This window comes from Hipposideros armiger, unplaced genomic scaffold (genome assembly GCF_001890085.2).
Source record: "Hipposideros armiger isolate ML-2016 unplaced genomic scaffold, ASM189008v1 scaffold_335, whole genome shotgun sequence".
In the NCBI taxonomy this organism is placed as follows: Eukaryota; Metazoa; Chordata; class Mammalia; order Chiroptera; family Hipposideridae; genus Hipposideros; species Hipposideros armiger.
In genome coordinates, this window is record NW_017731685.1 from 793344 (window position 1) to 794323 (window position 980).

General features: G+C 36.5%; 1 protein-coding gene across 1 annotated transcript in view; it reads right to left on the reverse strand.

Annotated features, from left to right (window-relative positions):
* The window catches only part of TJP2 (tight junction protein 2), a 119525-nt gene that overhangs the window by 28191 nt on the left and 90354 nt on the right, over positions 1-980 (reverse strand). Inside the window, exons 15-16 of the mRNA XM_019661087.1 lie at positions 615-694; positions 87-211 (exon numbers count right to left, since the gene is read on the reverse strand). Of these exons, the coding sequence (XP_019516632.1) occupies positions 87-211; positions 615-694 (205 nt within the window). The remainder of the gene's footprint in view (positions 1-86; positions 212-614; positions 695-980) is intronic.

Here is a 980-nt window from a genome sequence, read left to right on the forward strand (position 1 = left end):
CTGTAAAAAGATGTGCACATGTTTTTTTAAGCTTGTTGGCTTGATCATATAACTTTCTAGAACTTTTGTTGGATGTTGGATTCAACCTCTGTCTCATGGTTTTGACACCTTGTCTAGAGTCTGGGTTGAAAAAAATCACAATCGGAAACCACTGAGTATAATTCAACAGGTCCACAGCTTTAGGAGTCACATCCAACAGTGCATGCTTATCCTGTTAGAAATGGGGAAAAGTTATGTAAATGGTATGTAAAATCATACAGCACCGAAATTTGTCTTAATGAGTAAAAGCTGCATCAGATAAATCTTGTCAATTTAACTCAAAAAGCAGAAAATGTTTCTCTTCACATTATGTCCAGTTATTATCACTTTTTAAAATTTCTGAGAAAATGAATTAACAGGTTATTTGGTCTAATGCTGAGAACTCTGAAAAAACCAACATATCACTACCACAGCCTATCGACTAGTTTCCCCACAATGAAAACAGCTTGCATTTACACTCTTTTTTTATCATTAACATTTAATGGTTATTAAAACGCAGATTCTATTCTAAAAAAGACTGTAGCAAACCATGACAATTCTTTCTGACAACGTGGCCTTCGGAGGAATTTTCTCACCTGTTCAATAATTTGCCGCACAGTATTTAACCGCACCACCCCGCTGGATTTCTCAGATCCTGCATCTTTCGGCTCTGTTTCTACAAAAACAAAAACAAGGGGTTAAATAATTTTTAGATGTCAGTGACACCCCAATACTCCAACCTAGCATGAGCAATAACTGATAAGGTGCCACCTAATGAGAGATATTGGGAAAGACCCACACCAACTGTTTAATCAAAATCCAATCATGAGGAAAAGAGGCAGCCTAGCACATCAGACAAATGGCTTGGACTCTTCAAAATATCAGTCACCAAATAATTGAGAAAAATGAGGAGATTAGAAAGACATAAAAGTCAAATGTATTGCAGGATCCCTGGTTGCATT